A 14,241-nucleotide genomic window follows, 5' to 3' on the forward strand; every position below is an offset into this window, starting at 1 on the left:
ATGGGAACTCTGATGTCAGTTTGAGATAGATGATAACTTTTCTCCTTCCCCATTGTTTAACAGTTTAATTAGAGATTAAGCAAGGTCAAATGAGGATCCTGACCTCAAGTAATAACAAAACAGAAAACTTCCTCTGTGTTTTAAAGGTGTTCTTTAGTAAGTTAGGAGTGATGGTGTTGTTGTTTTTCAGACCTCTTTACTGTGCAAAGCTGCCATCCATGCAGGAGTAATTGCAGATGAATTGGGTGGTCAGATCAGCGTGCTTCAGAGCAAAGGGATAAGCCGATACGAAGGAATCCTGGCCAATGGCGTGCTCTCAAGGGAGTAAGTACTTCCACCTTTGTAATGACTGGAAGGACACCATGAAATCAATCATCCCACAATTTTGAAAGGACACAGGTGTGTGATACCAAGGTTTTGTCAGCTACAGAAAATACGTGTAAATGCATAGAAAAGCACTTATGGTCTTATGTGAAAGATTAAATATAGCAATAAAAAAGCTCACTGATTATGCTGACAACAAAATTTAAAATGGCATGCATCTGAAGTCCCAGGGTAGGGAACTACTTCCATTCTCAGGTATTTTAGTGTGAGAAAATAAGGACTCATCCCTTATTAGTTTTTCCAGCTTTAGAAATTTACTGGCTAATCACTAATGTGACTAAAGACACTGAGGGAGACAGGGAACTGAAATAAATGCGTGTCGAACTGCCATGTTCTTCCAAAGAACCCTAGAGACAGTCTCTGAAAGTGAATGATAGTTGGGAAATGTAAAAGAGACAAACAGTAGTAACAACTCTCTCTGATGTTATCCTCATGCTCTTAGTTTCATAAGAAAAAAGTATGCCAATTCCTTTTAGCATTTCAACTTTAACTTTTAATGTTTCTAGAGGAAAAAAAAACAGAGCTGTTAGAACTAAATATAGACACTGCTTGTGGTGCAGATATCCACACATAAAAATGGGCAGCCTGGAGTGGTCCCGAGGGAGGCTCTTTGGGTGGGTGCCCAGTGAGGGGAAAGTGTTCCTCAAGCTATTCTACTTCGCCCTCCTTCTCTGTCTGTCCCGAAAACAGCCTATTGCTATTGCAACACATTTTGAGGGGTGGGGGGGAATATTGGCACATCATTTTGATTCCAAGGAAATGGCATGGACAGAGGCTATAGCATTTAGGAAAATGTAGGAAAAATTAGTCTGGACTGGCTAGTCTGTGTGTAGATCTCAGGCCCCTTCCCCCTTCCATGGTGCCCTCAGCCCCTCTTGCCTGCAGAAAGAACAGGATCACGTTTCACTGTTCCATTCTAACCTGGGGCTGTAGACCACGTATGTGATAAAAAGTCACATTATAGGTGAGAGATTTCCAAGTTAGTTAGCATGTCACTTTGAGAAAGTTTCCTCCCCTTCCTCCTTTTTATTTGAGTGAATTCTAGTTCAGCAAGATTGTGGGTCATATTAGAGATCCTGATCATCCTGATAATCCTTTTATAAGAACATATTTTAAGTTCCAAAGAACTAGTTTATGAGCTCAAGTAAATTGAGGACTATAGCCCATTTCTGAGTTAAGGGTGTTGGCCTAAGCTCACAGGGTTGGGGGTTGGGAAGCAAAGACTGAGGTTGAAGAAATTGGTTGGGTCACCTTCGCAAAGAGGCAAGCCTTAGATTTGATAGAAGAAAAGGCGAGGCTGAGGAGGACACACGCAGAGTTGTGGGAAGGGAACCCAGAGGGTTTTGGTGACTGTGACCATGCTCACATTCAGCAGGCTGGCTGGTGGATAGCTAAGGAGAAGAGCAGAGCTACCCTACCCTGGCAGTTCTGAGTTTGGGGTACAGGTAGAGGTAACTAGAGAGGGTGTTCCAGTCCAACTCTTTTTTTTTTTTTTTTAACAATTTATTTATTTGTGCATGCAGAACTGGGGTATAGGCCAGAAGTGCAGGGGTGGTAAGAGGATTCACCAGAGACAGAGTGGGGAGCAGAACAGTGAAGTACACTGTTGATGGGAGCAGCTGGTTGGTCAGGAGAGGTCTGCCACGCCATGTGGTCACCTCCGGGGCAGGCGGGAATTGAACTCATGCTGAAGTGGCTTCAGCTTCTTAGTGCTGTGCTTTAACCCGCTGCGCCACCAGGGAGGGCCCCAGTCCAACTCTTATCAGCAATGCAAGTGAGGCTGCAGATAACCTGTAAAAGGCAGTCATCCACAGGGGACAGGACATGTGTCACTCTTGGGCACGTAGCTCTCCTCTCTGTATTTCTGTACTCGGTCTGCCATTTACTTCCCCTCTGGATGGGGTTTTGAGCCATGAGAAGTCCCAGTCTGTTGTTCTGTATTATCTAATCATCCAAAGACAAATTTGCCCATCTTACATCTAAAATCATGCTAACAAAAATGGCTTTACAAATTAAATTCTCATTCAAATAAATAAAACTCACACCTTATAAGCTTTATTCAAATGAGTAAAGTACACAACTATACTATAAAGTCACATACATACATACATACATGTGTGTTATGTGTATATGCATGTGGACACACATGTGTGTACTTTTTTTTCAATGTGTTTATCTCAAACTCCGGAACATTAAATTTTATGACCTGATTTTTAGTAAATATGATTGTTTATGTACAGTAAGCTTTAAATGACAGCTCAAGCTTGACTTTTGAGGATCTTTTTCAGTTTTGTTTTTATGGTTCCTTCTATTCACACCAGGGACTGCTTCAGGAAACTATAAGACACTGACCTGCATTTGCTGGGTGCTGCTGTCTCCAGATAGGAACAAAACTGGCATTTGACTTGAAATCTCTTTTTTTTAATCTCTTGCCTAGTTTGTATACAGTTGAATGCTTCTTTTGTAGAAAAGTAGGATAGTAAACAGTTTAACTTATGCTATTTGGGTTTTATTTTACATCTGATGAGCAATTACAAAACATTGACTAGAACTACGTATTATGCTCTCAATAACTTCTGTTTTATAAACCATGCTTATACATATGCAAGGCTTTTAATTGCAATTAAGTTTTGACGTGAAAAGAACAGTGTGGCAGTCTAAAATATGCATGAATTAGAAAACATTTTGCTCCACAGTCCATGAAGATGTTCGAACAAATTGTCTAATTTGGGGGTTAATGGGAGTAACCAGAAAGTCCAGAATTAAGCAAGATCTCTTCTTCCTCTGTGACTTCCTTTTGTGAATTTCTTGCCCTGAGCAGAAAAGAATAAACTGTATGGTGATGCAGTTGGCCTTCCACTCATTTGGCATCTCAGATCTGCAGGGAGAAGTTGTTTTAATCTATGGGGATTTGCTGTTGGGGGACCACTGTTCAGATGGTCATTGAACTTCTGTTCCCACACATGTTTGTTTGGTGTTCAGGAAAAAACACAGAAGAAAGCATCACAGCTGAGGAAAAAGAAATCCCTAAAGTAAATATCCAGGGTTCTTCTGGGATTCGTCCTGGGTCAGGTCACTTCCTTGATTTGAGGAGACCAGAATGGAGTCAGGAAGAGAGAATGACCTCACACAGAGAATGACGCTCAAACCATCAGACAGGAGGCTTTCCTTTCTGTTTACCTCAGACTATTCTTGATTGCTTCAGTGGCTTTCTGGGAAGGCAGATGATTTCTGTAATGGGACTAAATTCATTCGCCCTAAAGTGTGAATGCCTGGGAACCCCAAACCTCTGGAGTGTTTTCATTTTTAAAAGAATAGGCTTACTTACTTATGTATAGAATTTTCTAAGTAGTCAATTTAATTAGTTTAATGGAATGAAATGGAAAAACATTTTCCAGCTGATAGTGGAGGGAAGCCAGGCAAAGAACTATTAGAAGCAGAATCTCCCTGGTGTCTTTTTTTCAGGGTTAACTCCAGAATTATCTTTCCTGTTACAGCTTCTTATAACAAGAAGATCATAATAATTTAATATTTCATGGCAGTGGGAGAAAGCTTCAGTTCTCAGAGGTACAGCAGTGTTCTTTGGGCTAAATTTCAAGTGTAATGCAGGAACATGAGAAAAAATGAAAAAAAAAAAAACAGTCAAAAGAGGCTGTGAATAAATCTTGTAAGAGTTTAATTATGCATGACAACACCTTTCCTTAAGGATCATAGGAGCTGAGTCCTCACCTCACTTTGCCACTGGCTGTGAATTTATGCATGTTCCAGGGTCCAAGTGGGTCTGAGTTTTTTCATGTCTTCAAACCTGAGATTATAATAGAAGCTTTCTGTAGAATGTAAGGACTCTAGAGTCTCTGTCTAAGTGTAGACAAAGATTGTGAAAAAGCAAATCCATTTCAGGGAGCATGACTTTAATTATTTGTTCTTTCTAAGACTACTCCTACCCACCCCCCCAAAAAAAGGTTTAAAAAAAAAACATTTTGATGGGAAAGTCTTATATACTTGTCCAGAGTATTTTTGAATTCTCTATAGATGTCACCATTAGATAGTTTCACTAGCTATTATTACCACATGTAACTTAGAGTTAAATATTTAAATATTTTAAATAGCAAATTTTCAGGTTGAAAAATAATTGAGCACAATAGTGATATTGACCTTTTCATGTTTACATCCGGTATCTAATATAATAAGTATTATGTGCATAAGATTAATCTTGAGAATCCCAAATTTTCTATTTTTTTAACATATTCTTGTATTGAGTTGATGAGGTTTTTTTTTTTTTGCTTTGTTTTGTTTTTTAAAGATTTATTTATTTCTGCATACAGAACTGGGGTACAGGCTAGAGGTGCAGGGGCGGTGAGAGGATTCACCAGAGACAGAGTGGGGAGCAGAACAGGATGACTGAGGAAGTACACCACTGAGCAGAGCAGCGGGCAGGTCAGGAGAGGTCTGCAGCACCATGTGAGCACCTCCGGGGCAGGGATCAAACTCATGCTGAAGTGTCTTTAGCTTCTTAGTGCTGTGCTTTAACCCGCTGCATCACCAGAGAGGGCCCAATGAGGGTTTTTTAAAAGATAGTCTTCCACCTTCAGAATTTCTTCTCCATTAAAAATGACAACTACAAAACAAAAGTGACTTGATCAGTTCACCTGTGAGAGCAATATATGTGTAGGTCCCCAAAGACCAGGGGATCAGTGCCAGGAGACAGGACTGTGCAGCACTGGGTGCCCCATTCAGACCAGCCCCATGAGAGACTGTGAGCTTTTTCCAAGCTGCTCCTCCTCATCCAGAAGCCAGAGCTGGTTCCCGACCTGGTGCTGGCTGTACACTGCATGAGCTTGTGACAGGAGAGAGGAGCTGGCCATAGGCCATCCATTAGCAACAGTGCTGGCCAGAAACACGCCCCCACACCTACCCCAGGGAAAAAGTAGCAAGTCCATGGACTCACAGACAGTATGCTGGTTCTTCCAAAGGTTTCTTCCATTCTCCAAGGGGTCCCTAACTACTGAAGGTAGTGACCCTTTTTATCTCCATCACCATGGGATTTAAGGGATTTAATGCTTGGGATTTAAGGTTGATCCTGAGAACATTCTCCCCAGACCAGCAAAACCCAATGGACACAGCACTGGCTCTCTTCAAAAGCAGTGAGTTTCTCAGAATCCTGGCCATTTGCTTCTCTCGGAACTTCAGAGCATCGCTCACCTTAAGTGGCCCTGAGTGTCCTGATCTCTAAGGCAGTAATGGTGCAGGGGACACCAGTTGCCTTGCTGGTTGCTCTGAGGCTCCCTGAGGTGTGCCCCGCTATGGCACTATGCCAGTCATTAGGATCCACTCACCTGCTCATGTTGTGTTTACTATTTCAGCGGTTCCCTGTCGGACAAGCGGTTTCTGTTTACGTCCAGTGGTAAGGACCGTGCTTTTCTTAAAAACTTGATATTCAATTGTGTGGCAGACAGTTAGTAGTGAAAATGCTTAAGGCAAATAAATAAATAAATAAAACTTATAAAAAGGCTTGTAACAAGGAAATAAATGGAAAATCTACTAAAACTTGGTATTCTAAAATATTTCATGGTAGTTTATTCTTCCATACACTTCATACACACACACACACACACACACACACACCCAATTAGCATTAAGGAGAACATATTTTTCTTTATAATCTAAGTTTTTTAAACTTTTGCCAAGAAGGAACATATTTAAGATCAATTGCTTTATGTTTGCTTTCAATAGGGAAAAAAATCATTAATTAATGCCTTGTGACTTGGGGGTAGTTTGAGTAAAGCTATTGAACATGAGCAGATAAAAATTAAGACTTTTTAACCCCTCTGTCATGGAATATCTACTGTGTGAATATTATCTCACTGTTAAGTAAAATATTCCAGGGAGAACAATATGAACATGTCTTCTTTAGAAGAAGAGTATGACCATAATTTGCTCGGGCATACTATAGTTAAGGTCTTAGGCTGAATGCTGGGTAAATTTACTGTTTTGAGCCCCTGGACATACCTGCTAGTGACAGATACAGAGCATGGGAACCTCTCTAATCAAGTGAAAAGAATCTCAGCACTTCAAACTTTTAAGACACTGAGTGAATTTCAGTTAGAAAGGAAAATCTATAGTGGGGACAAAGCAATGTCACTATAGGTGATACGACTTTGATGAGGCCACATGAAAAGAAAAGTAGCAACAATTTCAAGACATTGTCATATTAATAAATTTAGGCTTTAACTTGTAAAATGGTTGATTTCACATCAGGATGAAAATAAATCAACAGAATAATTCTGAGTGAAATAGGATTTTTCTTTTCACTTTTATTTTGTTTCTATAACTGAAACCTGTTCTTGTTCTTTTTTTCCCCCAAGGTTGCAGCAGATCCTTGAGTTTGGAACCTGATGGGCAAATCAGAGCTTCTTCTTCTTGGCAGTGGATCAGTGAGATCAAAGAACGAGTACATTGGTCTCCTGGCCAAGCCCGACTTCAGGACCAAGGGCCGTCATGGGCTTCAGGGGATAGCACCAAAAACCACAAGCAACGAGAGTGGCTGGAGATTGATTTAGGAGAGAAAAAGAAAATAACAGGTGTTGACACAAAATTCAGTTAGTTGCACCAGTGCAAAATAACTTGCATTTGAAATCATGGCTTCAATTTACATCTACCTTTATGCTAGCTGTCAATGTAGAAGTATGGCTTCGAGAGCTGCTAACCTCAGGGACACATTGTCAGTATGAAAACATTCATCAAGGGTCAGATTTCTAAATGCTAATAAGAAAAGTTGGCCTGTAAATGACGTAAGATTTAAATTGGGTGGGGGGAGAAAAGAAAGATACCTGAAATTATTACAGAGTTACCTCTGCTTTTAAAACTAACCTATAAATAATATTTTCTTACAAGGAATTAGGACCACAGGATCCACACAGTCAAATTTCAACTTTTATGTTAAGAGTTTTGTGATAAACTTCAAAAACAATAACACCAAGTGGAAGACCTATAAAGGAATTGTCAATAAAGAGGAAAAGGTAAGAGAAACCCTGGAAGGAAGAACTGACTAGGAGATCTTACCTCCAAATATTTTCAACAGAGTACTTACCGAAAACAGACTAGCGGCCCCATCTTGCAAAAACGTCTTCCTTTTATTTTGAAAAGACTTTTATCTTTAATATCAACAGAATCTACAAAAGTGGGATAAGCTTTGGTTTCCTAGCACTGTGTATACCCCCCAGTAAAAGTAACATCTTTCTACAGGTGTTTCAGGGCAACTCTAATTTTCGGGATCCCGTGAGGAACAATTTCATTCCCCCCATCGTGGCCAGATACTTGCGGGTTGTGCCCCAGACATGGCACCAGAGGATAGCTCTGAAGGTGGAGTTGATCGGTTGCCAGATTACACCAAGTACGACTCAGGGAAGCTCAGTGATTATTTGATTCTGATCATCAACTTTCACAAACTATAGTCATGGATGTGGTATTTGCAACATCTCTTCTCTCTCAGGCAATGACTCATTGGTGTGGCGCAAAACAAGCCCCAGTGTTGGTTCAACTAAAAGAGAAGAGGAGATGGTCACAAAATCCATGCCCCCTGAAGAAATACACACAGGTGAAGAGTTAGTGTTTCATGGTTTCCTTAAAAGTGTAAAGCCTAAAAAAAAAAAAAAAAAAGTGTAAAGCCTCCCTGGTGGCGCAGCGGGTTAAAGCACTGCACTAAGAAGCTTAAGCCACTTCTGCATGAGTTCAATTCCCGCCTGGCCCGGAGGAGATCCACATGGCGTGGCGGATCTCTCCTGACCCGCCCGCTGCTCCCCTCAGCAGTATAGTTCAGTGGATCTGCCTGTTCTGCTCCCCAGCCTGTCTCTGGTGAAGCCTCTTACCCTCCGCATCTCTGGCCTTTACCCCAGTTCCATATGAATAAATAAATAAACCTTAAAAAAAAAAGTGTAGCTGGGGCCGCATTCAATATTTCACTAGCTTCACTGATTTTTTTTTTTCTCTGTTACACAAATGTGTGGAGGCAGATGATCCAGAGGATGTATCTGCCCTGGTATAAAAAGACATTGGTCCATAACTATTCCTTGGATGGTTGTAAATAGAAAGGTAGTATTTGCCCTTCAAACGCTACATGAACACTTGATATTTTGCACACCCATGAAATAGAATATTCTGTAAGAATGAAAAGAATGTACTACTACTATAGAAAGCTCCCTGAGATTTACTGACAATTTAATAAACAAGGTGCAAAGAGACTGTATAGCACTCTACCATATGTGTAAAAGAGGGGTGAATAAAGATATATTCATTCCCGTATCTTCAGAACAATGCCAGGAAACATAATTTGGCTTCCTGTGGAGGTGGTCAGAGGTAGGAGGAAGGTGTCAAATTAATACCTTTTTAAATTCTTGAATTTTTAACAAGCTGTATGACTTAGTCAAGTAATGAACAATAAACATACACTTGTTGTTTTCAGAATATGAAATAATTTGCATATTTTATAAAATTTGGAAAGCTTGAAGCACCCTGAAAGGGAAATAAAAATCAGATGGAGGGCTCTCCTTGGTAGTGCAACAGGTTAAAGCATCGAATTATGAAGCTCTCCGAAGCCACTGCAGCACAAGTTCGATCCCCAGTCAGGGAAATGAGCTATGTGATGTGCCAGAGCTCTCCTGACCTGCCTGCTGCTCCCCTCAGAAATGTATTTCAGTAGATCTGCCTGTTCTGCTCCCCACTCTGTCTCTGGTGAATCCTCTCACCTACCATACCTCTGGCCTGTACCCCAGTTCTGTAAGCATAAATAAATAAATCTTTTAAAAAAAAATCAGATAAAAGTCACCACCCTTAGCACTATATCCAATCATTTGTATTGTATTTGTATGTATAACTTTGACACAAAAGTCCATATATTCTGTTCTGTAGCATTTTTTTTACATAACATTATGTATATGAGTATTTTTAATATTATTAAATAGTTTAAAAGCACAATCACTAATACACACGTGTGTGTAGACATATCATTGAATGTTATGAGTTGTTAGATTTTTCTCAAATTTCCATTCCCCTAAAGAGCACTGCTATTATTTACATAAATCTTCCTTTCTAAGATCCTTATCCTCCCTTCATGAACCACACTTTTCTACTCCTGATTACTCCCTTCATTTTCTTCCCAAGAACCATAGATAAAAAAGACTAAAGAACAAACATTTCTCCTTTAGTTTGCATAATTTCTGCAAGCAAGGGCCTGCTTCAGTGACTCTAAGGTGACTTCCTTTTCTAAAACAGAAGATGTGGGAAGAAACAATCTGGGCTGCACACTGCAAACTAGAAATGGTATTTGAGGCCATCTCTGCATTTCCTTTCAGCCCCTAGCTCCAAAGCTTTGATAATAGAGAACCCTGATTCCCTGGGCCTTTATTATTGTATAGGCCCAAGCCCACCACCCTGGGGGAGAGTGTGAGGTTGATTGTTTGAGCCAAACTGAGAGTGCCCTCTGTGCTTAAATCATTCACCTATCTGAATAGCTCCTGGCTGGGTGGCCAGCCCTTAAACCTTCCTGTCAGGTCGGCTTCCTGTCAATTCTGTCAGTCTAATATGGTCCGAGTAGCAAGTTCAGACTAAATGTTAATCCCCAAGGAACACTGGGAGTTGACTTTGAAAAAAAAAATTTCCTAAGCTCTGGCCAGGATTTGAATTTTCTCTTTTCTGCGTTCCAATTAAAAAATGCCTAGCATGTATTCCTTTTTTCCCACATATTAAAACTATTGAAGTCCTTTCCAATCAATGTTCCATTTTAGATCAGAAGTGTGGGAAGTGTGGTAATGTACCGTAACGAAGGGCTTCTCCCTTTCTTAGGAATAAACATCACAGCTGTTGTTATTCCGCTGGGGCTCCTCATCTTGCTGGGTGCTGGAATGGCAATCTTCACAGTCATTAAAAAGTATGTGACTTTAATTTTTTTTAATTTCTTCTCTAGTGATGTAAACAGTCGCAAACCTGAGACATTTATGTGGTAGATGTTCATGTAGCATTTGTTCTGAGATTAAATTGTTAGCTTTTAATTTAAAAACAAGTTAGTAGGGGTAAAAGTATCAAATATATTTAATAAGCAATACTTATCATTTAGAAATCTTTTCAGTAGTTTTTGTATTTTGTTTTTGCTCTCAATAGGAGAAAGAAGAAAGGAAATCCTTACGCATCAGCTAAGGCTCAGAAAACAGGTTGGTTAATACATTAATGCTCGCTCTTTAAGGAAGGGACAGAATCTGCTTATAAGCATTGGTTTTGTGGTCCATACTTAAATGGCTGAAAAATAAGTATGTATTGTGTGCTATTTCCTTTAATTCAGAATTTCCTTTGGTTCAACATCATCATTATTCATCAATACTCTTTTTGGGGGGGGGGCAGTGGAGTTTAGGCCTCCGCACTGCTTGTCATCACAGGCAAGTCAAAAAAGCCCCATCTGGGAACTGAACCTTGTCTGTGGCTCTCAGCATCTTCAGATTCCCACTGTGTTTTCTGCTCTGGAAAAGTGGGCGAACAACCAGCACTAGGTATTAGCGCGTCCTTAGGATGCAGGATGCCGAAGCAATGAGTTGAGTCGGCAGCAGGCGACACCCCTAGAACCTCAAGGACCACTTGGGATCACCTGTGATGACCCCTGACTGTGCCGGTTCTTTTGAGTCATGAATGCTGTGTCCATACAGACCATGAAACCACATGCAGGCAGGGCCAAACATAGGCTGACCTGAGGCCCGATGAGGACACAGACAGGTTTTAAAGGCACAGTGGGAGCATGATTGGGATGGTTTTACTGTTGTTATAATGACCTCAGCATGCTGATTCCACCACAGCACTTGGAGCGCATGCATTGAGAGGTCAGTCTGCAAACAGTGGCCTGACTGGTCCCCTGGAAGAGCATCTCCTGGAGCATGTGCACAATGCTTCTGTGATATCAGTTTGGTCCATTTTATCTTTATTCCAGACTGCTGGAAGCAGATTAAATATCCCTTTGCCAGACATCAGTCCACCGAATTCACCATCAGCTATGACAATGGAAAGGAAATGACACAAAAGTTGGATCTCATCACAAGTGACATGGCAGGTGAGTGTCCAGCTCTGGGGCAGTGCTGTCCAGCAGGAGGTGCTGCTTGCGGGACTCGGGAGACCAGAGAGAAGTGAGACTGAAATCCTTTTCTTTTATTGTGGTCCCGTAAGCCAGTAATGTATGAAGTTTCCTTTCTGTGCATTTACAGACTGATGCTCACATATTTCTCCAAAGTCCCTCAGTTCAACCAGGGTTCTGTATCCTTTGGTAGTCTGCTCACAGCAGTGACCCTGATTTTCCACGAAGATCTAGGAGCCCTTAGTTAACCTATTTTTGTTACCACAGTTTTGATTAAGACACTAGGAAGAGCTAGAAAGAGTAAGGACAGCTGCTGACCCTGAGGAGGAGGATTTAGAAGATGGGGGTACCGGTCCGACATTTGAGTGACTTTGGTGTCCTTGACAAGCCATATTGAGAGCTGTGCTTCTCAAACTATCTGTGAGGAAAGATCCATTTTTCAGTTTATCAGAGTCAGCGGACATGAAGTTATTCTCTTTAAGTTGCTGTCAGTTTCGGAACACTTGCTCCCAATCTGGTTGCTTGTCTCTGCAGACCTGTCACAAACAGATACACAAGGCTCTGAGGACGCTGCCGAGTAGCACTGACTTAGCTCATTGCTACTCAGAGTGTGGTCTGTGGACCACCTGCAGCAGCAGCATCTGGGGACTTGCTGGAAATTTGGTCCATGCTGCAGGCTGACTAAACCGAAAGTTCTCAGGTGCTGTGTGTGTTCAGAAAGGGTCCTATAGAAAGGAGGCGCTCCTGGGGCTGAGGGAACAACTCCTCAGCTACAGTCCATCTGCTTGCTCCTTGCTCCCAGCAATTCTAGGTCTCCTGTGGGACTGAAGGAAGGAGAAGGGAGAACCCTTTGTTTCTCCTCATTTTCCTTTCATCCCCTTCAGCTTCCCTCCTGGCCTCTCTTCCCTCCTTACTCCTCTTTGTTGACTCCTTACATGTCCCTGGTCCTGCTCTTGCCCACCCTAGTCTCTCCGCTCGCTGGGTTTTCTCCCCCTCTCCAAGGCTTCCCCAGAGCCCTCCTTGCATTTCTGTCTGCTCTACTCACCTCCAGACTTCTCTCTGGGTCCCTATTAAGTCAGTCATTCCTACCTGCTGGACATCTCCATCTGCAAGCGTCACGGGTTCCTCCCGTGCCCAAACTGGAATTGTTACCAACTCTCACCCCCCCACACAGTGCATTCCTGCTCACTGAGCCTCCAGGCTTCCCAGGCTGAATGTCTGAGGAGTGTCCTTGGCCCCCTTCTCTCCTCACACTCCACATCATTGGTAGTAAATTCCTCTGATTCCTGTCCCCAAACTGTAGCTTCTCCAAGGCTGCTGCCCGTCTCCTGGTTTGTGACATCTGTTTTACTTCTCTCTCTTTTCTATTTCTTTGCAATCTTTCCTTCCTCGGTGTTCTTCCAGAGTTACCTCTAACTGTGTCAGTTTTTATTTAGAATCCTTTGTGAGCTTCCTAAAAGGTGAAGCAAACTTCTGAGCCAAGCACTCAGCATTTCTCATGACTACCGTATGGTGAACAGAACATTTGGGATGTGTTGAATTCTGGCTTCATTGGCTGCTAAGCTGTGTGATCTTCTAAAAGTGACTTCATCTCTCTCTGCTTCGGTTTTCAATTGTAAAGTGGAATAATTCCTACCCTTATAATACTTTTTTTTTTTGATAATTAAATCTTAATACCTTAGAGCAGCTTCTGGCATAGAGCAAGGACTCAGTAAGAGTGAGCTTCATGGTTATCACTCTCGTACTATTAGTCCCCTTTAGCATTTCTGTCTATCGCATTACACTACTCCAAGTCCCTCATACTCATCCATCAAAGTCTATCTGTATGGTGGTTCTTTTCCCTTTTCTCACAGTGTTAACGCCCAACTCCAAAACATTTCTAGAGCCAGTTTAAAAGTCCCGTGATGCACCCCCATCCCCCCCATGGTAAATGCTGCCTCTCCACTTCCCTTTGGGGCTTCCTAAGCAGGAGCATATCCCCTGATGTGGTATCTACCTCTGCCTCTTTCTCGGTACAGGACATGTGATGTACTCTGCAGAGGATTGGTCTAGCAGAGCTTTTTCCTCTGCAAACAGCTGACCGTTCTATCGCTGTGGTGCAAACTCTGTGACTTCTGCCCTCTCCATTTCAGATTACCAGCAGCCTCTCATGATCGGCACAGGGACAGTCACCAGGAAGGGCTCCACCTTCCGGCCGATGGACACTGAGGCCAACGAGGCCCGGGCGAGCACGGAGGCCCGAGGCCACTACGACTGCCCCCTGCCGGCCGGCCGTGGCCACGAGTACGCCCTGCCCCTGACCAACCCCGAGCCCGAGTACGCCACGCCCATTGTGGAGCGGCACCTGGCCCGCGCGCACACCTTCTCCGCGCAGAGCGGCTACCGCGTCCCGGGGCCGAGGCCCGCACACAAACATTCTCTCTCTTCTGGCAGTTTCTCCCCGGCAGTAGGAGCGGGAGCCTCGGGCTACCAGATGCCTCAGAGCCCTGAGCCCGCCGATCCAGGCTACGATCAGCCCAAAGCCAGCGGGTGTTTAACCTCGGAGATTGCAGATTCTGACTATCAGAAGCCACAGATGAATCTTGCAATGAATGACGCTTACTCAGCCCCCAGGGACTGCCTCAATCCCCTCAGCCAGACAGCCAGGACTGCTCTTTTGTGAGCACAATGTGAAAGAAACCTGCTGTGGTACTGAGCGTCCGGGGTGTGTGTGTTTGCGTGTGTATGTGTGTGTGTGTGTGTGTGTG

General features: G+C 42.6%; 1 protein-coding gene across 1 annotated transcript in view; it reads left to right on the top strand.

Annotated features, from left to right (window-relative positions):
- Positions 1-14,235, top strand: part of DCBLD1 (discoidin, CUB and LCCL domain containing 1) — an 81,313-nt gene extending 67,078 nt beyond the window's left edge. The window contains exons 10-19 of the mRNA XM_004674098.2: positions 191-324; positions 5,748-5,788; positions 6,750-6,965; positions 7,279-7,403; positions 7,630-7,777; positions 7,877-7,981; positions 10,225-10,309; positions 10,540-10,589; positions 11,354-11,473; positions 13,627-14,235. Coding sequence (XP_004674155.1) covers positions 191-324; positions 5,748-5,788; positions 6,750-6,965; positions 7,279-7,403; positions 7,630-7,777; positions 7,877-7,981; positions 10,225-10,309; positions 10,540-10,589; positions 11,354-11,473; positions 13,627-14,156 — 1,554 coding nt within the window. The 3' untranslated portion in view covers positions 14,157-14,235. The remainder of the gene's footprint in view (positions 1-190; positions 325-5,747; positions 5,789-6,749; positions 6,966-7,278; positions 7,404-7,629; positions 7,778-7,876; positions 7,982-10,224; positions 10,310-10,539; positions 10,590-11,353; positions 11,474-13,626) is intronic.
- Positions 14,236-14,241: the final 6 nt, after the last annotated feature.

The sequence above is a fragment of the Condylura cristata genome, unplaced genomic scaffold, assembly GCF_000260355.1.
Source record: "Condylura cristata isolate star-nosed mole 26May11 unplaced genomic scaffold, ConCri1.0 scaffold00001, whole genome shotgun sequence".
In the NCBI taxonomy this organism is placed as follows: domain Eukaryota; kingdom Metazoa; phylum Chordata; class Mammalia; order Eulipotyphla; family Talpidae; genus Condylura; species Condylura cristata.